The following is a 23,611-nucleotide window of genomic DNA, read 5'->3' on the forward strand; positions in this document are numbered from 1 at the left end:
AGAGCCATAAGGCTGTTGCTGGCTGAAGAGAAATGATCGACTAGAACAGTGTGTGAATGAAAACAGCATGAAATTCATATGTGTAAAAGGGTTGCATGCTATCAAAGAAACACCCTTTGAATATCTAATTCACCTGTCCTAACATTTGGATACTAGGTGACTAACATTTAGATACTAGATGACAAGTGTACAGGCATTGCCTCGCTTCTTAAGGACTGAATTATATTACTCTTCAGTTAGCTTTAATTGTATGTTTGCTACAGCTCAGCCTTGGATTAGTTTATATCTGAATGTCTCATATCTGTGAATTTGTGTGTTTTGTAAGTGATAACATTTTCAAAGACAGATGATACTGGGCTTCTTTGTAACCATGGATGTGAAAAACCAAAGTGCCTAAAATGCTTTAGAAGTAAAATACAATACTGAAATAGCTTCCAGTTTGGAGGACGTACAGATTCCATCGCTAGCATAATAAACTGCGTGCTAAAATAAATTTTGGTTTTCACACACTTGATAAGACCAAGATCCAGTGACAGCGTACAGCTAGGGAATGAAGGAAATATTCCTTGCAAATGTGGGACTCGTTCTGCTGCAAACAAAGAAATAAGAAGGCTAATGCAAATAATGTGTTTTATGTTGTGCAAGTGTGGGGCATGACGTGTTCAGCCCAGGTTATTCTCCTTTGTGTCTCCACTGTGCCTCTCCAGTTGTAAAGCACACAGTTGTGTTCAGCTGATGAAGTCAAAAGGAAATGATGAATACATTTGGAGCTGGAGGGCAAGAGTTCCTTCGAGTGGGCTGGGTGGGTATATATGACTTCTCTCTACAGGTGTGCAGGCAACCAACCTTTTAAATGTATTTAATGATTGTACATTTTGCTTTAAGGGTTTATTCAGAAGAAACAGTCAAAAGAGTTTTAAGCTCAGATGATGTAATTTCTTGGCATTAAACAGTTTAATATGTTGGGGAAATCTGTTGATTTGTGAAAAGTGAGTTAGTATTAAGCTTTATGAAGACCGCTTAGGCTGACAGCAGCGTTGAGATTGTTTGTTCCTATCCACACAGATAAGGCAAGCTTATACTCTTGTGGAACCTGAGGTCATGGAGCAGTTGTGAGAAGCATCCTCATTTTTAAATTCTGGCCAGTATTGATTCTCTTTTAGGGCTTGGCTAGCTGCAATCTTTGATCAAGGTAATTTTGACCACTGGCTAAATAATCTTTTTAAAAACTTGTTAAATATTTGACCTTTTTAAAAATTTATTTTATTTATTATTAAGTGACAAACCAAAAAATTTCCAGGACCTCTGCTGCAGTCCTTGCTTTTAGTAGTGCTAGAGAAGTCAGTAGGAATTAATTTCTGTAGTTTCTTTCAACTCTTGGAAAAAAATTATACTCTGAACAGTCTTTATCAATGCTAAGTCTCTATCAATGACTTGCCTTATAGTTGTTGTAACAGATGTGGCAGTCTTTCTCTGCAAAATACTTGCTTATGTGTGGCTGTTGCTTGATTTTTAATAGTGGGTTAATGGTATTGACCTCCATTTTAGCTGAACTTTAATTTACTGATGAAAATACTGGCATACAGATGTTGTATTTTATCCTGGTATTTTATTGATGAAAAACTTGTACTTAGCAAAGCTAGAAGTAGCCAAAAGCATCCAAAAATGAAGTGGATCCCTGTTGAAGTGTGCTGGAGAAGTGATTCTTGTATTTTGCTATCTACAGGTTGTTCCTTCCATCTCTGCTATTCCACCAATTGTTCATTAGTTAACTAATGAAAATGGCAGGGGTAGGGTGTAGTGTGATATTAAATGAGGGTGTGAGGATTTGAGGCTGAAAAGCTATACAGCCATGTTGTTGGTTTGGTGGTGTGTCTGGATTGCTAACTATGCTGAGAAACAGGGTGCTGGGCTAATGTAGTTATACTACCTTTTAATAATGGAAATAACTCTAGCTACAGCTCTGATATAATGAGCTGAGAATGGGAGACCTGAAGGTATGCTGGTCTAGATGAGATGATATCAATTTGGGGATTATTCTCATTTTCCCCTTGTTTGGTTCAACAAATACCTTTGCTTGCAGGTTAAGTATGTAAAAGTGATCATAATTTGTCAATATGAGGAAAGCTCTTAAAAGCTTGCAATTAGTCAAATGTCTCTGCTTTTATTTAGCTGTAATATTTTTAAAATGTTCTGCATTTTACAAAGTGCTGCAAAGTACTAATTGTAAAATGCACCTCTAGAGACTCTTATTTTTCTTCCTTTTCCCATCATGGATTTTGACTATTTCTGGGCTGTTTAACAGCTGTGTCCCATGGCAGTCTATTCTTAATTGTAAAACTCTGTTAGCTGTAGCTTGCAAGCATTCTTTGAAATATGTTTAAAACCAAATGTTTGTATTCAACATGTGGCTGGCCTGACACTATCCACAAAGATGCAGAATAAAAATGAGTGAAAAACATAAGCACCCCAGGAAATGTTAACCCCAAAGGAAGTCCTCTGAAAGGGATGTCAAATTTGTAAGCAAGAGAGAGGAGGAGGAAAAATCTGTATGGAATGGTGGTGTTTGTTGAATTACTCTTACTCAGAGGGAATCAGAATGCACAGATATGTGTGTGCTGATACAGTTGTTTTCCAATCTCTTAAAATGTGATCCTGTGACACACTAAAGCTCGGTGTGTGTACAGCTTATTGAGAGCATCTCCTTTTTTCTTCCTTTTCTCTGCCCTCTTGCTGTGTTCTGTGCAGATGACTCATCTTATTCACAACACCTGTATTAGTAACTGAAGTGCTATTGGAAGCAAAAATAAATTGCAGAAACACTGATTTAGCTGGGTCTTGAAAATATTCCCATTAAAAAAAAAAATCAGTGTCTTAGTTTAAGGCTTTTTTCTTCCTAGAAAGACATAATTTTGGCTATTAATTTGGATTTTAATTTAGTTATCCTAATTTTATCTAGCAATAGTTATATCTGTAGTGTTAATGGAGGAGTAACACTGAAGAGAAACACACTGAAAATAGATAATTAGTTCTATATCAAAAAGAAGAGAGGCCATTTTGATGGAATTCTTTATTTTAGGGCATCTATTTTTAGGTATTTTTTTGTCACTAGTTTTTCTAACTTACATTTCTCCAAACTTAAAAATTGTGATGTAAATTTTTCTTTTCTTTAGCAGTATTTTGAAGTGCGCACACATTAAAACTGATTAAACTTGCTTCCTCAGAGATCTAACTGGGTAAATGTGCTGCATATATAGCACAAAGCATTAAAGCCTGGAACTTAGATGTCAACATACTAAATTCTAATCCTGTCAGTTTTCTGTTTATGCCTTACGGATTTGTAAATTTACAAAATTACACACTTGTAATTCAATTTCAGACATGTTAAATTTCATATAGAAATAGGAAAGGAAGAAAACCTTCAAGTCAGTACTTTGTTTTTCTTGCATTTTCCCTACTGTAATTTCTCTCTGACATATTTAGCCTTATGCTCCTTTAGGCAGTGATGATAAATGAACTATGTACAATGTTTTTAAGCTACTGGTACAGCTAAAACACTATGAGGACAACTTTACTGAAGTCAGCGAGTCTTGCACATGCAGAACGTTTGGTATACTCACAAATCTGCCTTGAAGAGCATAATCCCATTTGTCAGGAATTGTTGTATACAAATGACAAGGATGCCTTCCTCTGATGAAGGAAAGGAGCTCTTTCTGTCATCTCAGTATTCACATCTGCAAATTGTTAGATTTATAGCCCTCTGCAGAAACTCCTAAACTGCAAGCTAATTTTAATGGTGCTTTCCTAACCCTGAAAGTCAGTGAATAGTATGACAGTTGAACCCTATAACTGAGGATTAGGAATATCACCACAAGTACTTGTCCGTAAAGGGAAAAGTAGAGAGGAAAGATACTATTACAGTCAGTTATTGTTGTATGCAATACTTAAACATTGCATTTTCCTTTATCACACAGTGTGTTGGAAAACAACAGGCCTTGCTCTTGACATTATAAATGAATTTTCATGATTATTTTTAGGTTAGTAGGCATACAATGTCTTTTTCCTCCAAATTTTACACAAAAGGGGTTGCAAGAACAGATTTAATTCTAATGAGTGATGTGTGGGTGAAAGTCTCTTTGTTGATGATCATAGCACTTGAATGGACCTTGAGATTAACAGTTCCTTCCTGGCACTGGAATGTGGGATTAGCTGGGTTTAGCCCATTCCAAGCAGATGATGTTTATCTATTCTTTCTTAATTTCTGAATGGAAAACTGTCTATTTCCCTGGGTATTTTATTTTGACAACTAATTTTACCATTGGAAGACTTCCTAATAAGCAAATTACTCTTTCACAATTGATTCCCAATTTTGAAATTTGCAATTGATGCATTTTTATTAACGGGTAGTTCTTTCTTCATTACAAATGCAAAGGGCTCTTTTTTTCCTTTTTAATTGTACTTGACTCTTTTAGCTATTAGATACAATGTCAACAATGTATATAGCCTTGAAATGTAACTGAAGGGGCATTTGTTACACTGTTACGCTTTAGTATCTCTCAATTTTTATGTTCGCTTACTTTGAATTAGGCTTGTAGAAAGCTCTAATTTGCTAGATGTGTCTGACAAAAAAGAACCAGGGTGGTAATGAAGCAGACAACATTTAACAATAAAGTAACTGTCTTAAAAAACTTAAGTTGCCGTTTCTGTCAGTGACTGCCTAGCCAGATTCAAGAGGACAGATTGATAAGAGAATTCATTAAAAACAGACTTATGTAGAGACTTATCTGGTATTACTATTTGTGTTAGCTACTAAACTTGAAGCTGATTCTTCCTGTATAAACAAGAAAGACAGCTGCAATTATTCTTTAAAGCTCAAAGCATCTGATTTGGCTGTGAAAAACCTTTCCATAACACAGACAACAGTACAATTGTGACTCTGTGTACAAATTGGTGCTAGTGCTGTATAAATAGAGGGGGATTTAAGGGTTTTTTTATGCTTGCATATACCTCATCATCCTTTACACAAACTGAAATTAGTATCTTTGCGTCTTTAAGCCATGAATCTTGCCTAAAGACCAAGAGTAAAACCCATTAAAAGGGCTTGATTCTAGCCTGGCTGCAGAAGACAGACCTCATGTATTAATATATCTGTTTGTGTCATTGTTGTGGTATTTGGCTAGCTGCAGTTAATAGCAGGATTAACAAAAGACTAATAATCAAGGATAAATTGTTCAGGGTTTAATACACACTCTGTAGAAGCCAGAAGAGGAAAACCCCAAAGCGCAGGCGAGCCCCTCCTAGGCCAGAGCCCTGTTCAGCACCCGCGCCCTGGACAGCTCAAGCGAAGCCTCTTCCAGGCGGCCGCTCCCCTCCAGGTGCGCCTGCTGCCCGGTGAGATGCGCCGCGTTCTTCAGCTGGGAGATGAGACAAGGTACCTTGCCAGAATTGTACGTTTCATGCTGGCCCAAAGCTTTCTGGCTGGACTACTGAATTGTATTTAAAAGACCAAGAGTTTTGTGATAGACTCTCGTTTGCCCCAGTTCCCTGTGGTACAGAAAGCAGCTTTGGCAGCCTTGAGAGTAGACCAGATAGACTTCCCCGGAAGGCTTTTTGTAACTCTTTCTAAGTCTGGCTCACATACAGTTCCTATGTGTCATGGGTTTTGTGGGTTTTTTTGGTGGTTTTTTTTTTGTTTGTTTGTTTTAAATCTTGTTTGGGTTTCAGAAGTTCAATCTTCATCTATTTGTTCACTTTTATTCTAGAAAATACATTTCCTGCCACAGCTTTCCCAAACATTGGTAAACTAGCTTCCTTGTTCTTAGTTTCATCTCTGCTGTTTGTTTTTCACTTGGTTTAAGGACTTTCATGAGCTAGTTCTCATTTTCTGCTAAAAGTTTTGTTAGTCTTGTAGTTTCAACTGGACCTCCCTGCTTGATTCCTTCCAGTAAGTGGAAGCAGAAAAAGAAAAAGCAGGTTATACAGATTCTTTCTGTTATCCCACTGTCTGTTCAGTTTTCTTTGATGCTGTGTGACACCACTTTTTTAAAATGAGTTGATTAAAATATTTGACCTTAAATGTTTAAAAACCTGGAGAAGCCTTGGTATGTTTTGTATTAGTATTAGAAAGACACCTTGAGCACTAGGAGGCTCACTGAAAGATTAACCTTTTGAAATAACATTAGTTTTTCTTGACGAGAGGTTAAAATCTAGAAGGTGGTATTCTGAAATATTTACTTTTGAAAGGGGATAGTTTTGCATCCAGTAATGCTGAGGTAACAAGATAAGGTCCATCTTTTGTTTGGAGAAAAAAGAACAAAACGCATAAATACTTAATTTCACTTAATGGCTTTCAAAGCCAAGATGGAAAACACAGTAATACTTTGATTCACGTGTGAAAACAGGGTTTATAAATACTTCAGTGACCTTTTTCCTTTCTTTTTATGACCCTGGTGCAGAGAGCTATGTGGTTTGAATATTTTTCTCCCTATTGTTAAGTGCAGTTTATTTAAGATAGTATGTACTTTTTTTCCTACTTACTGTTATCTTTTTACAGTGTCTTGCAGGATTTTCCTTAGGGATGGGAATCCTAAGTAAATATTATTTCCTTTTTATGATGAAGACCTTTTGGTGTACTACCATACCATTACGCTAACTTCTGTAAGAACATCAGCAGCTTTATTCAGTTTGCTACTAAACAAATAAAAAAAGAAGCCACATGCATTTCTTGCACTCCTCCCTACTGGAAGAAATAAAGTGAATTTCAGGAGGAAAAGAAAAGAAACTGATTTTGATATTTCAGTTGTTGGAGTACATGCATTTCAACCTCTAAATGAAAAATGGAAATACCATCATTAAGCAAAATTAGTACTAGAGTTTCTTCAATGTCCTGGAAAAGCTGTGTTTCCAAATCAGTTGTTCCTAACTTATGGGTAACTTTGCTTTGTTTAGGTTGGACCTCTGCCATATATCTGGGAACTGTGGCAAGCTCTTGGGTAATTGCCAGGGTTGCATTCCACTTTTCAATATTACTATTTTTTTTCCTCCCCTTAAACTTGCTTCATTGGAGAGATGATATATAACATGATTTTATTTATAAGTTGAAGGATTTTATTGAAGTCAAATTCAGAAAGTTATTTCCCTGGTATTCTGATTTCTTAGGTTTGGTATAAGGATGGTTTGTTCCCTGAGTAGTTACAGAAACATACAAAGATTGGATAGTGAATGAATGACTATTCTTATTTGCTTGGATGGGGGGGACACAGTTGGGGGTGGAATCCACCATGTACATTTACATTTAAATAAACTTAAAGCCTACTTTAACAGATTAGCCAGTGCAAGACAAAAGCTGGTAGTTTTATAAGAGGGTTTTTTTCCTTGCCTCACTTTCAATTTCTTTCTGTAAAACTGTCCCCGAGGGAATAGGAATTGATAATAAAAGTTGTCATAGCTGGTACTTAGAAGATGTTTCTCTGTCTTTTATAAATGACTCGCTTACAAGCCATTTGTCTATTAAAAAAAAAAAAAGCTTTGTAGCTGTCCATATTAATACATGTGAGATCAGAATTTTTGCCTAAATTGCTTTTAAAGACTCGGATTTGTGTATACATGTTCTTGCCAGAATATTAATAGATTAGAAGACTGTATTGTCCTTTTAGTACTTTGAATTTATTCCAGAAGGCTTGCTGTTTTATTTTGCTGGATGGAATTACCCTCAACTTTGTGAGATACCACACTAGGTCAAGAGCAACAATAGCATACTGCAGGATTTATAATCCCACCTATGTTGTAGGTTGAGTAACATGCTGAATTGATATAAATGCATCTGAAACATTTATTTTTTTAAGAACCTAAATGAACTTCTTTCCCCTTGAGGCTGTCACTGTACGGTTCTAGAGTAACTAGGTGACAGTGTAACAAGATTAGTCTGTCTCAAGTTTTAGTGCAATTTGTATGAATTTTGTTGCAGGTAGAAACCTGGTAAATGAGTTGAAGTTTTTATTTTTCTTTCTGGAAGTCATTGTGTAGATGTTAAGTGCTGTGAACTCCCTTAACTAAAAGCTTAATTTTCACTATTGTTTTGAATGTCTCTGATGTCAGTAAAAATTGTCCTACCTACACAATAGTGAGAAGGGCAGTTTTCATGTTTATGTTGACTTCTACCCAAAAACATATTCTCGTGTATAAAATATTTATCTTCCCATGTGTATGCCATAACCCTTCCAACTGCACCTGGTGTTTTCCTTTTAGGCCAGCTTCCGGACAGTTTTGATACAGTTTTAGCTAAGGAGTGGTTTTACACCAAGAGCAGAATTTCAGTCTGTCCTACCACATTCTGTGGAAAGTACCAGACAGAGAGCATGTCAGGCCAAAATCTCCTGTTCGCAGAACAAGTTCAGCATTCACTCATTTTTCAACCTAGAGCTGGAGGATCTCCCTGAAAGATTAGAAAGCTGTTAGTCTTCTGTAGCCTGCCTACTGCCCTGAGGAGATGTCTTCCAAACTGGAAACTGCTGTTATAAGAGTATAGGATTAATAGAATGAATGGTACAATGTCTACATGGTTCTGGAAAACAAAGACATAAGTTTAGATGTTTAAATCGCATTCTCACTGCACAAAGCCAGGAATTGTATTGGGTATTGCTTCTTGTCAAGGAAAAACCAATAAAAGTAGATTTCTCTTTTTGGCACAACTCCCAGTTTACCGATTTCTGATTTGATACAACTGCTGTAAAGGACAGGTATGGCAAGAACTCTGCTAGAGAGAGGAAGAGTGTCCTTTTGTGATGACCAACAGGAATGTCAGGCTTCCTTTGAGAGCTTTTATTAGGTGTTCCTAAAAATGGTAGTTAAAGGCAAATTTTAAAAAAAGTTACTTGATAAAACAACAAAGCCTGGAGGCAGAGGCTGTCCTTTACATGCCTGTGGCTTACTTCTCAGTAGTCTTTAATATGGATAGAGTTTGCTATGGAAGAACAAGTCTGTCTTTTCACCAGAGCTGATGACTTATGCCTGGCTTAATCTCACTAATTTGTTGGTAGCCATACTGTGAAATTTATCACAGTTGCTGTTACTGCACTCACCACTGTGCAATGGACTTACCTTCTGAGGGCTTCTCCTACAGTGAAAGGAGTGGATTTAAGCTGGTGTCCATGTGGGACACAGCTACTTGGATCTCTCCTAAAATCCAGAATAAGGTGGCATTCTAGAAAACTGGTAACAAGGTTTAAGTGTGAGAGAGTTCTCCTTCAAGAGCATCATGGAGATTTTTATTTTGTAAGACATTGAAAATACATCTTCTGTCTACTGAAACATAAATCTTTTTGAGGGACTAATGCTCATCTTAGATAAAGGAGGAGATCTAATTTGAAATAGAAAAATGCCTATAAATGATGTTAATTCTTTGCAGTTCTTAAAACCTGGTGTGTGAAAAGTAACAATGTGACAATTCAGTACCCAAATACTTAGCAGTATAAAATCTTTCTTGCGTGGAGAATGGTTTGTTTAACTGAAAGTGCCTTTTGAGAATTATTGTTTCTTTTGCAGAAGATTTTGGGAAGTTGTGAATTTTTTGCAACTTATAATGAAAGGCTACAATGGGAAAATAGTTATAAATCTGTGTCTCTAATCATTTTGGGTTAGTAGTAGTGCTGAGTAGTCTTACCTCAGAACTTTAGATGTCTAAAGTGATGGAAGATTTGTACATTATTTTTTAATGAGTGCCTTACACTTTAAAAAAGTGGGAATTGGATGAGAAGGTTTTTTTTCTTTAAATAAGTTATTTGCTGCTGAAGTATGTATATAGTACGCATTTGGCGTGCATCCTTCATTAGCTTGTCTCTTGTTCTAGAAGTTCAGGTTTTTGGTTTTTTAATTTGTTTTGTTTATATCACGGAAGGATTTATTTAAATACACCTTACTGGTCTTTGTCCTCTAGCTGCTGTTTTGATCCTATCAGTCTCTCAATTGTTCTATACACTGCTGGCAGGCTAGCTAATACAGCAAGGTGCAGTGGGCTGCTCCAGTGTACCACTGGGAAAGCTCAGGCTCCTGCTTGTTTGGGCTGGTCCCTACCAGCTGACATGCACATGCAGGAAAGGACAGCAAGAGCAAAGGAGGTAGTGCTGCCAAGAGACAGAAGGAAGGTGAAGGGATGAACACATGAGCGAGCCAAGAGGGGTGCAGGCTCAAACTCTGGCATTCTTTATGCTGCCCTTCAAGATCTGTTTTAAAGAGCTTTCTTCTTCATTCAAAGCCAGAAATTTTTTTTGTTTGAGCATTTTATTATTTATATTTTAACTGCTCAGTCACTGATTTTAGGGATCTGTGGTACAGCCTTGCTAAGGCTGTGGTTAAGAAGGCAGTGCTACATGGAAAGGCAGACCAAATTTCTGTCATGATTTACTTTTTCCGTGACCCTTGTCTCAATGTCATTGTGGGCAAATAGGCATTTTTATATAAGGTGACACGTAGAGACTTACGAGAATTGTTTGACTTTCTGTGTAAGCTAGGGCAGGTTTCTTACTGACTTTCTAAAGTATATAATGGAGGCATTGCTCTCCTTGTAACCATTGCTTTTTCTTGTCTATTTTAGTGTAAGCTCTTCAGAGGAGAGATGCATACATGTATGTGAACAAACATATTTGCAGTACTTGGTGCACTATGATCCTGATCTTATAAGGGTGTTCCTGAAATAGGAGTACTATGATTGCTCTTTAGTCAGTTGTTTAAAAAACAAAAAACAACAAAAACCCTCCAAAAACCCCCAAACAAAACCCAACACCCCTTTCTTATTAAAATATAATTTATTAGCATGTTGCAGTTTCATGCTAAAAAAAATCCATCACCCCTTCTTATTAAAATATAACTTACTAGCATGTTGTGGTTTCATGCTATCTCAGTAGTCAAACTCAAGACATTGTCTCCTTTTTCATATATAATGCTTATGTATATATCAAATGACAGATCATGATTTTGTTTGAACAGTGAAGAACAAAACATACTTCTTAAATAGTTGCAGGTTCTTTTACCTTCAGTAGTGTTATGGATGAGTAAAGCAATGAAAGCATATACTTCTTTACATAAAAGCTGTAATTGGATAAATAAAAGCATTTGAGTTACCATGTCACTTTTCAAATGGCTGAAAAGTCAAAATATCATTTAAACTAATTTGTTCCAACTGCACATCCCTGTTAAAACTTACTTACAATCTATGCTCTGTGTGTGTGTATGCATGCATACGTGCGTCTTATTAGTATGATCTGGTTAATGTAAACAAGATGTTTCTCTTCTAAGTGTAGATCTTTAATGTAGGTAACTAATCAAATTTCTCAACTATTTGACTGATAGACCAATGGAGCAGTTGTAAACAGAGAAAAATAGAAAATGCTCAGTAGCATTCTCTACAAAGATCATTTAAAATGTGAGCAATACGCAGAGTATTTCTTAATAGTTTGTACAGACAGTGGCATCTTAACCATGAAAAAGCAAGAATTACATTGCTGACTTAGTTGCTGTGGTAGGAATGATGTGGCATGTCATTTGAAAGTTTGGTTGGTTTGTGATTTATGGATGTTCTGTAAGATTTTGCAGAATATGGTATGGGTGCTATGTACTCTCTTAATAGAGGTAAAAGACTAAATATAGATGAATCTGTCATGATTGATATGTTTAAAGTGAGTCAGTCAATAGCTTGATTTTCTTCAGCTTTTACTGACAATAGTTAAGAAAACTTGGTTGGGGATTATTTCTTTATGGGTTCAGTTCTATCTTTTTCCAAACCAGTTATGCATCTTCTTTACTATTCCTCTTATTAGACGTTTTGCATGCTTTCTTCACTGTGGTACATTCCCAAATTTTATTAAAAGGTTCTGTCTTAGAAATAGGAACTTTTGCAAAACTAGTCATTATAATACATAAATGCATATCATTCAAACTTAAGAAACTGCTCTCACGTTTTATCAAAATTTGTACATAATTCATGTTAAACACTTGAATTCTGTTAATAGTGAAGGATTTAATGATCTAATTCCAGTGTATACCTCTCTGAAATTATGTGTTTTGTCACCATTGGTCTCCTCCCCATTTTGTAAGAGTCTCTTTTATTATTCTGTTAAAAGTCTGGCTTCTTACGAAATTACATCCTAGTTTCTGCAATAATCCATACACTAAGGTAAATATTTTCCAAGTTGGAAGAATAGAGGGGTCAATGCAGAGTGAACTTCTCTTAGTTGAACTTTCCATTTAAAAACAAAAGGGTGCTTTATGATAAGCAGAGATGTCAGTACTTTTAAAAAGTTATTCCTTAAACAAAATTCCTTTGTGCTGAGCATGAATGATGTTTTATCAGCCCAAACTTTTCTACTAAGCTCAGTCCTTATTCATAAGTTGTACCTTTACTCTGGAAAAATAAAACCCCAAACCAAACAAATAATCAAGTAACCATACTTGTTCTACTCTCACCAGTTTCAAGTGAATGAAAGTAAATTAGTCCATAGGTTAGGTGTTTCCCTGCAGAATTAAGAAATTGGTGCCCTCTGTCGAGGACTGCTATTTTGAGAGCTAAAGAGGGAAAATACAGAGTATAATAATGCAGGAAAGTCTGCTGTTGTGCTTAGGTAATAAAAATTCTTGTACATGTGATTAAAAAATGAGATGAAAAGCACAAGAAAACAAGTATGCTTTGAAACATTTGTTCTTGACTTTCTTGAAACTGTACTTTTAATAGGTATAATTTTTCTGTTATACTGAATGATAAATGTAATTGTAACTACTTTTTATATATAGCTTAACGTTGCTGTCGAAAAATGAAACGTTATTATGTTTAGAATTAATATTTAAACTCCTGAGAACATCCCACATAATAATTTAACTTCTTATTTACATGTATTCTTCCCAGTTGTAGTCTTTAATAATTTGTACTCTGACTTTTTTGTCATTGATTGGTTTTCCCCTTTTTTCTTTGTCACTGCTACCTCTATTTCTGCAGGAACAAGTAGGTTATTGGTAAGTATTTCAACTAAATCAGACTTTACAAAGTTTTGCCTTAGTGAGGACTTCTTTTTTTACCCTCACTTACTTTGGTAAAAACTTTGTAGACAACAGACCAATTGTCTGTAAATGCTGTGCTTTCTCAGGTCTCCATTATCACCTTGTTTGTGTAGTAGAGTAATAGTTTTCAGATTCTCCAAGAGACTTTGTCTTCCGCATGCTTTCAAGCAGCATCATTATCTGTGCTGTCTTCTAAGATGCTGCCTTCTCCTGGGGCTTGCTCCTTCGTTCCTGTCTGCTGCCTTTCAAGTGCAGTGTTTACTTTGTCTCTCCCATTTCTTTTTTTCGTAAGACCTCGTATGCATTTTGGCCAGTTTGCTCAGAAGACTTCTCTGCGTCCGACAAGATGCTCTGTTTCACGTGTTCAGCTTAGTCATACTTGTCAACCATTGTTCAGCCTTTTTCACATCATACCTCTTCCCTTTTAGCTATCATTAAATATACTCTCAGCATGGTATAGCCACCCTCTCCTCTCTTATTATCATGCTTCATGTAATTTTAATCACATTTGTTGCATTGTACAGTACAAGTTTTCAAGATATTTATGTCTGTGCGTTTTCAAAAAGTAGGACTTCATTCTTTCTTCTGGTCTTGGAGCAGCTCTTCCTATAGTTCCTTTTAAATGATGTGATTTCTAATGGAAACTTTTTAACCCTAGTGTATTTTTGAAAGTAGTGACTTTATTGACAGTGTGAAGAAGGGGCGGGGAGTGTAGACAAACTGTTCCCTGTACTTAAAAATTTGTAGTAGTCTTGCCAAATTACACAATTACTCCAGAAGAGCCTACTTTTGGTGGTAGAACACCGTTATCCTGTCTGTCTTCCCCAACATTCATTGTGAAATAATGAGTGGAAAGACATTTTTCAGGTGTTTGAGGAAAATATTGCTCCAGGCAATGAGAGAAAATTGAGGGAGTAGGAAAATTAAGGAAGAAAAAAAATTAAATTTATAGGTTCAGGAGAGACTAGGAATGAGAGAGAAAAATTCTTCCTCTTTGAATTGTGATTGGTGAGTTAAGAAGAAAAAAACAATGGGAATATGTAATATCTCTAAAGTAAGAGTTTTAAGGCATTTCATTTGCATAAATTTTTCGGACCTCCAAGCTGACATGCAGTGACTTATTTGTCATCATCTGGTAATGCAAGAACTAAGCTTGCTTGACAGGTTAATCTTGCCTGCCGTGTGTAAATAAAATACATTTGTGCCCCAAACCACTGACCATGCTTTCTGGCTACTTGCTTTCTGAATAAGGTCATTGATTTGAGTCCAAAATGTGTCCACCCTGGTTTAGCTGTGTATTCAGACAACTCTGTTGTCCTTCACACAGCTCCACAAGATTTCTCCAAAGTGGCAAGAGCCCCACTTGTATACAGAAGCCTCTGAAATGGCAATAGGGCTAATTTCTTCCCATACTACTGGTGTTACTCTGCCGATGTGGCTAGGAGGGAACCTTGCTCTTATCTCTGCTTGCCAGAGATCTGATGATGAATAGACATGAGAGAGGAAAAGTTTCTTTCCTTTGTTGCCCTTGATTCTGGTTTTGGAAGGGAGTCATCACACTTATATGAAAGAGAGAGAGAAACTGTGTTCCCCTGGGTTCTCTCCCCTGCCCCTTCCCTTGGAAAAGATGCTATGGGAATTAATGATATTCTTCTGGAGAAAGTCTGGTTGATAAGTGGAGTTTTTTGGTTGCTAGTTGAAAATATACTTCTCAAACACAGTAAGCTAAAGTCTAAAATCATCTGGATTTAGGGTGTGGGTGGAGCCTTTTTTACATGAAAACTGAGGCTTGCTTTTACCTTTAAATCTACCAAATGCAACTCCCAACATAAGTTTATATTCACACTTGTCTGTCTGTAGCTGCTTCTGTTCCATTGAGAAACTTACGGTATGGATCTGTGCTGGGGGAACGACATGTCTGAAATGCAGTTAATGAAGTTAAAGAGTGAATTAATAGCTTGCAAGTCACTGTAAAAACTGTTCTTGTTTGTGTGCTTGTCAATTTGAAAGTGCAAAGACTCTAGGAGTTTGGATGAAGGAGACTTGAGCAGTCTCTCATCTACCTTGACTACAGATCCCTATGGATGATGGGATGGGGGGCTAACACCCACCCACAAACACAGGTGGAGCTGAGAAGGTCTTTCCTCCTCCCTTTGTTGGGTGCTTGCATTGATCTAAAATGTCACTCTCAAGAAGCTGTTCCTCTAATAACAGCTGTTCTTATTTTTGTATTAAGAGGTGAGATCAATCTTTCCCCAGGTCTTTCCCACCTGTAATTTCATCTTCTGGTTTGCAACATATTTTAGCATGGGGCTTTTTCCCCCTCTCTTTTAATGGTTGTATTTATTGTTCTTCAGTTTCTAAAAATGTGCAGCTGTCAACTATAATCATCATCACATGTTACTTTTACATTAGTATTAGACACCTGAAGTTTTGCAGTTGATAAAGGCTTTATTTATGCATAAGAAAATGTGTCTTGTTCAATTTCTCTTTTTCATCTTGTACTGCATTATTTTTCAGTGATTGCTACTAAAGATCTCACTTTCCCAATTCCCAAGATGAAGGGAGCTAAAGTTATGTAGTAAGAGTCTGTCTTTCATAAGTGTTTGCTTAGGAGATGAAGTATTATCCAAACATATCTTCTCTAATTATTCCACGGGCTCCTTAACTAAAATAAGTTTCAGGTTTGTTTTTATTCCCCATTTTATATATCCCCCCTTTCCCACTGAGTGCTGTGGGAGCTTTAAATCAAAAAATACAAGAGAAAATCCCTCGTTTCCCTCAAGGAATTCGCAAGTGTGTTTACTTCAGTTTTATGACACAAAAGTGGGGAAGAAAACCCCTCTAGATTATGAGCACAAGATCAGTAAGTGCTGAGAAGAAGAAATTATTTGTGCTTATCCTGGTTCAGTTTTCTAGAAAAGACAGAGTTTGGAATGTTTATATTGTGTTCCTTATTTGTATTCGATTTCTTATTTTCTCCCGAACTGAGGGGACTATTTCTTTATTTCTTTTCATCTTCAGAAGTCTTTCCAGATGGTGCTGTGTTCTCTCGACTTAGGCCATTGACAGCACAAAGAAGGATGGAAACTAGAGAACTAGATGTATCTTTTCACCAAGACACTTTCTCCCTTAATAAAAAACTTCTGTACAGAAAACGGCAAACTTTCTCTGTGTAGGCACTTGTATTGGGAGCTACAGCACCCAGAAATTCTTCTGTAGAGGGTTCCCTGGGAATTGGTAATGCTCTTTTTTCTTTTACCTTCTAACTTAAAGACATTTTTACAATGTCACTTCTCTGTTCTTGAATTTAGTGTGAAATAATCTTCATATTCTCTTTGATAAGGGTAAAGTTGCCAGGTAAGATGTTAGCTGTGTTAAAGCAATATGCTTTCATGTACAAAGCTTCATGGTTTTGAGCTTAAGGAATTACTCATTCTGTCTTTCCATTTCAGCTGTCTGAGGAGAAGAGAGAATTCTGTGGCCACATAACTCTGATAGACCATGTAGTCTTTTCTGGAGCTAGCTTTTTCTTTTCTTCATTAAGTTTTACAAATTTGTTTACAGAAGAAGGGAGTAACAGAAGTTGGGCTTGACCAGGACTGTTGTTACTTCACTGAGAATCTGAATTATTTCCATCTATTTTTCTGCTGTTCTTACAATCTCACTGCATAGTCCTCTACACAGTTTAATATAAAAGGACATGGAGGAAGTAGAGGCATTATACTTTGACTTTAATAAAATGTTTATGCTATTCTGCTTTATATTCTCATTAGCAAACTTAGAGAATATGGTCTAGGTGAAAAAGTAGGTGGATACTGAAATAGTTGGGGAAAAAAATTCTGTAGCTGCTCTAGGAGAGCAATTCAAATCAAGTATCACAGCGGTCTACTTCAGGTCCATTTTCAATCATCTTTTTTTGGAGGGTGGACACCTTAAAAAAGGAACTATAATGCCAAACTTGTAAGATCTGAAAGCACTATGGAGGGCAAAATTGGAGAAATAATTTTGTACCACTGCAAAATGGGACCTGGCTAGTAACAGTTCAGCTGAAGGGATTGTTATGGGTCATGAGAGGAATGAGCCAATAATCTGTTGGTTTGTTTAAAGTGTACATGTATGTACCTATATACACACACACAAAGGAGATATATCTATGCATAGATACATCTATATAAAGAGATTCAACACCTAGTGTAACAGAACGATGCGATAGGTAGGTATTAATTTCTGCTTAGGGCTTGTGAAGTCTTAGCCGGAAAGCTCTGCCCGGTTCTTGGCAATGCAATATGCTAAGCTTGGAGAGAGTCCAGAGACAGCAATAGGAATAAAAGGTTTAGGCATCAGGGCCTGTGAGGAAAGATTAGAGTAACTCTTTTTTTTCAGGCTGGAGGAAAAAGGTGAAGGGCACACATTTTCCAGTGTGAACATGTTTTTTATACTGAGGACAGTTACCAACTGTTTTCCATGTCTACTGAACTCATAAGAAGTAATCAGCCTTTTTTGTAAACGAAGGCTGCTAGTTTAGAGATAAGGGACGATTTTTCTAACTCCCTAAGAATAGCTGATCAGCATTGTAGGTTGTCTAGAATGTCTGTAAAATTTTTCACAACTTGATTTTTAAGGGCAGATTAAATCCTCTAAGTATGCTTAACCCAGTTTCCCAGTATGGGGTAGACTTGGTGACCTCCTGAGGTCCTTTCTAACATGTTTTTCTGATTATGTGAGGTCTTTTCTGTTTATTGGGGGGAGGGAATTATTTGTGTTGTTTTGTTTTTGCATCATTATACAAACTTTATTTGTGTGACAGTAATCTTGCATACCACTGTCATACCATCATATTTACTGGATGCTTTGCTTCCAGATTGTCTATAGTTATTTTTCTAAGTACTGAAGAACAAGTGCAAGTACGTAAGTAACATTTGTCAGGCTGCTTATTGTCAAATACGTTTTAGAAAAGCATGTGTATGCAAGGATTTCTCTTTTCTTATGACTTCTTTAAATGTAAACCAAGACAGATTTATCCATCTTGTTTGAAAACACAAGGATACAAAAAAAAAATACTAATACGTTGCATACTTATTTTAAAAGAACAGCTGGTCTCATTATACTTTGTTTGGTTTTGGCAGTGTTCCAGTTGAGACGTTTTCTGCTGAAAGGTTACTCTGATCAGGCTGATGCAGTCTTTTGCGCTGGTGCAGGTTTTATTCGTCGTTACTTCTTGCTACAACTGTTTGATATTGACCAAAAGGATCATCCATTTTTCTGTGCAGGTCTAGTACTGCTCCGATGTGTTTCCTTTATGTGCAATTCTGTGACAGTGCACTGTATTGTCTTCTTTTTTTCCACCACGAAGTAGATATTCCAGAATGACTGCCACGATGATTTTGCAAAAATTATAGAGGTCCACGAGTTTTGTTATTTGTTGGATGGGGTTTTTTTTTGCTTCGCTATGCACTGAACTGGAAGTTAAACAGTCTGATGTTTGCAAAGCAAGGCAATCACAGTAAGATATCGGTAAGAGGTTGAAATTGGTATGGATAGAGTGAGTGGCCACCCATCAACCTGTCCCTGTGGATAGTTTCCAAGCCTGCCAGCGATGAAAGTTATGAGTTTGGTAGATGGATGTGAGAGAAGATGGGATTTCTTGGCTAACTGGAGGTTCATTTGCAAAAGTTGGTGGAGTCTGAAGAAAGTGATACATTCAAGAGAGAATGAGAGAGAGAATTCACCTCCGACTATTTAAGTCCTGCTACTTAAGCAGGTTTAGTTATTTCAGACTTCCTGTGCCACCTTGGGATTTTCTAGTAGCTGTACTGCAACTTTCTGTTCTGTCTCTCTTTTCTTGTAATTGTACTTTTTTTCCAGGATTATGGTTTTGGTTTAGGTAATGTGTTACTTTCAGTATTGTAGTCAAGGTTGTGAAACTAGATGATGGGAGCTTTCAAGAATTTATCTCCCTGCCTCTTAAGCATGCAGTTGTAAAAGTCAGCTAGAGGCATGTGCTTGCTCAGTTTTGGTGCTCAGTTCTTTCCTGCTGTACAGAAAGAGAATGGGGTGAGAGGTGGTTCTTCCCCTGACTTCAGTTGTATCTCAGGCAATGTCCTCTCTACTATGGGAGGAGGAAGGACAGCTTTGCAGTGATATGCTGACAAACAGTGACGACCCTAATACAAAGGTGATAGTTCCTCATCTTGGATGAGGATAAGAGATGCTGTGAAACCAACACCTTCATAAGAACTGGATTTTTACCTAGAACTATACGTTATCTCTTGCACTCTCCTTGTAAAGAAAGGGAGAAAGTAGTTAATTGAGTTTCATAGTTTTTAGAGGACACTTCATGTGATGCCACCTCATCTGATAACTACTTCCACTTTTTTGTCCACATGTCTGTGAATGCATTGTTTATCTGCAAAACTCAGTAAAACAAGTCATGTAGAGAGCAAGTTATTTTTGACCTGTTGCTGATTGTTGAAGTCATGTGAAACTTTCTTCAAGTTATTGCAATTGTTCCTTGAGACTGGTGGTAAAAACAAACATAGGCTATAAATGTTGTTAGCCTGCTGGGCAGCGGTACAATAGAGTCTTTGTTCTTACAGAGTACTTAATTGTAAACTGGGTCATGAAACTATTGCCTTCTGATTTGAGGAAAGGTGGGAAAATACCAGCTTTTTTAAAGACCTTTAACTGGCTTGTGGACAGTGTTGATTGTTCACTTATTTATATTTTTCAAATACAGTTAAAAAAAAAGTAAATATTGTGTCCACAGTCAAAATAGTTTGTTCTTTGGGGTTACTAAAGGAGTTGGAAATGCTGATTTCCTTCACACAAAACATGCACTGTGCATCTCTTGGGGAAGGTGGCTAAATCCAGGAGCTGGTTATTGCAGCAGAACATTGTGAAGGAATGAGAAGTCCCATTTCACTTGTATTTGAAAAGTGTTTCAGCAAGTGTTGCGAGCTCAAGGCTCTTTTTCTGCTTTTATGCTAGTCTCTGGCATGCAGATGATGCTGGTCACTGGAAAGACATCTTTTCCACAAAGATACCTTTACCACTGGCAGCTAAGTTGGTCCATAAGGCTTAGTTAAGTGTGATGTCTGCTACTTCTTGGGTTCTTCAGTGTACTGTTCTGCATGTTGAGTAGAGCTACAGTAGTCAGATATCCCAGACTTGCTGTGTCAGGAGGATATTTGTAGTTGTTTAACTATTACCTTCAGATCCCCCTTGACACTAGACAAGCCACAAGATACTGTATTGTTAAAATACTGTATTGCTAGAATGCAGACTGTTTACTAGGTTTAGGGGTAGGTGCATGGTAGTATAGGCACATTCAGCTGAATACTCTAGGTGGATGACCAGAAAGATTTTTCACAGCTGTCTATCTTCAAGCATGGATTTAGGCAAAAGCATTATTATTATTATTATCATCATCATCATCATTATTTACCCAAAGTCTCCCTACTGTTTTATTTGTATTTAAATATTCCCTCCAAGAATTCCTGGGATATGTACCTTATTAATAACTCTGTTAATTTTAGCGATAGTTCTAAAGACCTATTGGTGGTTTTTCCTGCCCCTGTCACTCCCAATTAGACATGCTGATGACCCTAGGGAATAAGCTAGAAGGGTTCTGTCCAGAAAGCAGAGGGAACCTGTTAATGACTGTCCCGGTGCTTAACTAGCCATGAACATAAATGTTAACTTGCTGCAATGCAAACACTCCCTTCTGGCACAGCAGGACTCAGTCTGCAGTGTATAAGGAAGTTATGTGCCTTTTCACATCAAAATATGTTTTCAGTTATGCCTTATAGCTTGAGAGAAAATTTACCCCAGGTCAGTTTTTGAAGAAAACTGTAACAAAACAGTTATGGGTGGTTTGGGGTGTTTGGAGGACTGAGATAACTAGTTTCGATTTTAGTCATGTTGAGATGCAGCCTGGGGGAAGGAGGCTACACAGTAGCTGAAGGGTCACTAACAAAGCTTTCTAGAAGTAAAGTAATCCTTTCAACTTGTTTTTTCCAAAAGATGTGTTCGGCTGTTGTATGCTTATTAAGCTGTGGTTGTGACTGTTGTTTGTAAAGATGTGGGCGGGAGGGGGGAGGATTAAAAATAAGGAGAGAAGAGCAATAGTTAAACTGAAGTGTAAGATTGACACAAGAAGAAATAGATATGAACTGCTTATGACTAAAATGGGAACAATCAGAACTGTACTTTATCTGAGGAAGTGGTTTCCAGTACATGTTCAGTTGCTGCTCAGAGTTCCTCATGGGTGTTACCAGTTGTCTGCTTTGACTTGCTCCCTATTAGCTGCACTAAAGAAATAAAAATCATTGTCTTGATAAATGAAGTGCATTACTTCTATCAAGTGCTAATGCTTCAGGTTAGTTGTTTGATCTACATCTGGATAATAATTAACAGTAAAGATTAAATTTCTCAGGCATCAGTAACTTGAAAGTGCAGCATCAAGTCACTTGTCATCCTTGACTGACTTGGTTCATTGTGGATTCCCAAGGTTCGAAGTACAAAAGTAAGGGGCAACAAACTAAAACATGTGGGAGCAGGCCCAGATGTGGATGTTGGTGGAAGGTGCAGTGGCCTTTTATGCATGCCTGCATCATTACTTTTCAACAGCATCAATGCAGTGGGCATGGATTTAGATATTTTTGCCATATGTTGTCCTGTAGGTATACTTCTTAACAGCTGTTACGTATCAAGATCCCTATGGTGGCTTTTTGTCTCTCACCTGTGTGTTAATTATTCAGCAGGTCAAAATCAGTCAGACTTTTCTGTGGACCATAAAACTTGTACAGCCAATCTTTTCCTTTAACTGGAAGACTGCTGTCTTTGGTAATAACATAAAGTATTAAGCAGTTTTGTCATGGACTATGATGCAGTTGCATCACAATCCAGACTGTCTTAATTATTCTTTACCCCATATTGCCTCAGGCTGTGACCTCACAAGCTAAACAAGGTCATGCTTGGCTAGGATGAGAGAAGTCAAACAAATTCAGCGCTACAGGAAATATTAGTGACTCAGTAGGTGAGGCAACACCCCTGAGTTAATGTTTTCCCTGTGCCCCAGACTGGTAAAAGATGCTGCAACTTGCATGATGAGATGTAAAACGGAGATCCTTTGTTAAAGTTTCAGTGCTATTCCTGGTAAAAGCGCAGATGTTAATTCAGGGCTCCTGCCCAAGTTCAGATTTTAATGGCTATGTTCTCTATACATTTCTAATTTCTGTTTTAGTAGTGTCACGTTATCCTCTTGCACTTGTCTTAAACTGCTCTTAGAGTTGAGGGGAACCTTTCTGTTCCAGAGGTGGTGATGTGTTTACAATTGGTAACAGATCAATTTGCAGAAACAATGGTCCATTTTGAGATCTTTTGAAATCAAGGGGATTATATTCATGTAAGAAATGTCAGGTCAAAACTGAAAAGCTGCCAGATTTTTTTTTTCTTTCTTTTAATGTGTGCAGAATAGTTTTTTAGCTTGAATAGACATATTTGCAACGTGGTCGAATGTACTCATGCTTACATATTTTTATTTTCCATAGGATTCAAGTGCCCTGTATGTTCAAAATTTGTATCTTCCGATGAAATGGATTTACATCTTGTGATGTGTTTGACAAAACCAAGGATAACCTACAATGGTAAGAAAGAAATAAGCTGAAAATTATTTATTAATTTTAAACATTAGTGTGATAATAACTCTATTAAATAAGATACTCTAGTAAGTAATTCAGTGGACTCAGAAATAGTGTGTGTTTTTTGCTTGTTTATTTTTTGAAAATAATTCCTAAGAACTTGGTCTTTTTTTATGCGAATATAATTTACACTGTTGACTTGTTCTACGAATATAAAATTATTCTTATTTCAGTTCTGGGTTTTTTTGGCCACAAGATCAGATATTGGTCAGTGTCCATTTAGTGCCCACTTGAGATATGTAGTTTAAAGGTCCTCTCATCTAATGACATCAAGTAGTGAGGTAGGTCAATCAAGTCTCATTCCGGGGACATTATTAAGGACTGTTACTTGACGCACTGTGCATTTGCACCTTATTCAAGAAAATTACCCTTTCTTGAAGGAGCTAAAGAACTTTCTTCAGCTGATTGCGTATGTGATACTTCATAAGGACTGGTAGATGTTTATGTCTTACCTTCATTTTTTGTGGGTTTAGTGAGACTTTTGCCAATGTCAAATGAATCACCTGTTGTAGCTCTATTTTTTCCCCATACTACTAAGCTCTCCTTCTAGACAACCTTTGATGCATGGCAAACAGGACTTTTGCCACTGTTGGGATCAAACCTTTCTATCACCGTGGCTTAGACTGACACTCAGTTCTATGGAAAGTACACCAAAAGGTTTCCGAGAACTAGGAATTAGAAAATGTTACTGAAATCCTAGTGCCTACTTTGGCAGAGCTGCCCTACCATCAGCAAATCTTACAGTGCCTCCTGAATGAGCTTATTGCACACCGGTCACCAGATGTGGAATATGTGAGAGCAGACTACAATTAGAAAGAAATTGTAGAGGAGAGGAAGTCGGATTCTTTTTGGAGGTGCAG

At 37.0% G+C, this 23,611-nt stretch overlaps 1 protein-coding gene across 1 annotated transcript in view; it reads left to right on the plus strand.

Moving 5' to 3' along the window:
* Positions 1-23,611, plus strand: part of ZNRF2 (zinc and ring finger 2) — a 63,581-nt gene that overhangs the window by 9,696 nt on the left and 30,274 nt on the right. The window contains exon 2 of the mRNA XM_052796984.1: positions 22,602-22,697. Within this exon, the coding sequence (XP_052652944.1) occupies positions 22,602-22,697 (96 nt within the window). The remainder of the gene's footprint in view (positions 1-22,601; positions 22,698-23,611) is intronic.

The sequence above is a fragment of the Harpia harpyja genome, chromosome 1 (genome assembly GCF_026419915.1).
Source record: "Harpia harpyja isolate bHarHar1 chromosome 1, bHarHar1 primary haplotype, whole genome shotgun sequence".
In the NCBI taxonomy this organism is placed as follows: domain Eukaryota; kingdom Metazoa; phylum Chordata; class Aves; order Accipitriformes; family Accipitridae; genus Harpia; species Harpia harpyja.